At 52.1% G+C, this 1,121-nt stretch overlaps 1 protein-coding gene across 1 annotated transcript; it reads left to right on the forward strand.

Moving 5' to 3' along the window:
* Positions 1-607: 607 nt before the first annotated feature.
* TRAVEDRAFT_50342 (uncharacterized protein) lies at positions 608-1,021 on the forward strand (the record flags this gene model as incomplete). The annotated part of the gene is made up of 3 exons (XM_008042936.1): positions 608-712; positions 777-841; positions 901-1,021. The coding sequence occupies 3 exons, from the start codon at positions 608-610 to the stop codon at positions 1,019-1,021; spliced, it is 291 nt and encodes a 96-aa protein (XP_008041127.1).
* Positions 1,022-1,121: the final 100 nt, after the last annotated feature.

Genomic DNA, 1,121 nt, shown 5'->3' on the forward strand with positions numbered 1-1,121 from the left:
TCAAACTGTCTAAGTACGCGAACTCGAAGCGCTGCACGCGCCTGTCACAAGTTGCGGACCCACGTTCTCGGATCGGTCGCCAGCATCCGAGTCTTCGCGCGCGGCGATCCGACATCCCTCCAAAGCGCCCCCTGGTAGCCTCGGCAGCACATTCAAAGCAGGATATCCTATCATATATGTAGCATACTATGTGAGCTCTGAGAGCAGGCTTTTTGATTCTATGGGCATGGTTTGGGTATTACACTCATGAGTTTTGAGGTCCTCCGAAACTCGGGGGCTCGGGGGCTCGGAAGGCTAACAAGTCTTCCGGTGTTAAGGATCCACATGCGCTGCTGAGCGTTCCCTCCTGCGAATAGACAAAATTTGATTGCGTTTGAAATCTGGTAACATCAGCGAGTCGCGTAGGGCTTCGCAGTCGTGAAGGGAACAAGATCTGTAGGCAGGCGCGTACTGCGCTTCTCCGAGCATATTCAATCCCACCGGTATGCATTATCTCACTTCTTGTGAGTCCCTCTGACTTCGTGTATTGCTCGCAAGTACGCATTTGGGTACTACTAGCCACGCGCACTTAGTATGTCACGCCGATATATTTCTGGTGCACGCGGATATGCCGCTAGTCTCGTCTGAAGTGGACTCGAACGACCCTTACTTGACTATCTTGATTCATGTTCGCAGTGTCTCCAGTCTCCAAGCGACGTGCTCACACCCATTCGTAAGTTATCTCCGAAGCTGCAGGGCCCACGTTTCGCATTCATGACCTTTACCAGTGATTCCAGCTACTACCAAATATCTGGGTCGAGTGGAGAGCCCGACACCACGTCCATGAAGCTCGCAATGACATGTACGTTCTCGCATCGCATGCCCATACTCGACTCGCTGAAATCGCCTGACTGTCTCTAGATCCAAATTCGCATTCCACGCGTGTAATCCCTGTGCAAGCATGCCATGTCCAGGAACAGGCGAGCTGGACGGCATGGACGGCATGGACTGGGGCGAGCTCGTGTTCTCGCATGCTCATTGATAAATGGTGAGCTATAGGGTCAAAGTGTTGAGCCGTGCGTCTGGGTACAATACGAGCATAGGTAAATATATTTCTTGAAGGTGTACGAGAGATACGTGTG

The sequence above is a fragment of the Trametes versicolor genome (assembly GCF_000271585.1).
Source record: "Trametes versicolor FP-101664 SS1 unplaced genomic scaffold TRAVEscaffold_9, whole genome shotgun sequence".
NCBI lineage: Eukaryota > Fungi > Basidiomycota > Agaricomycetes > Polyporales > Polyporaceae > Trametes > Trametes versicolor.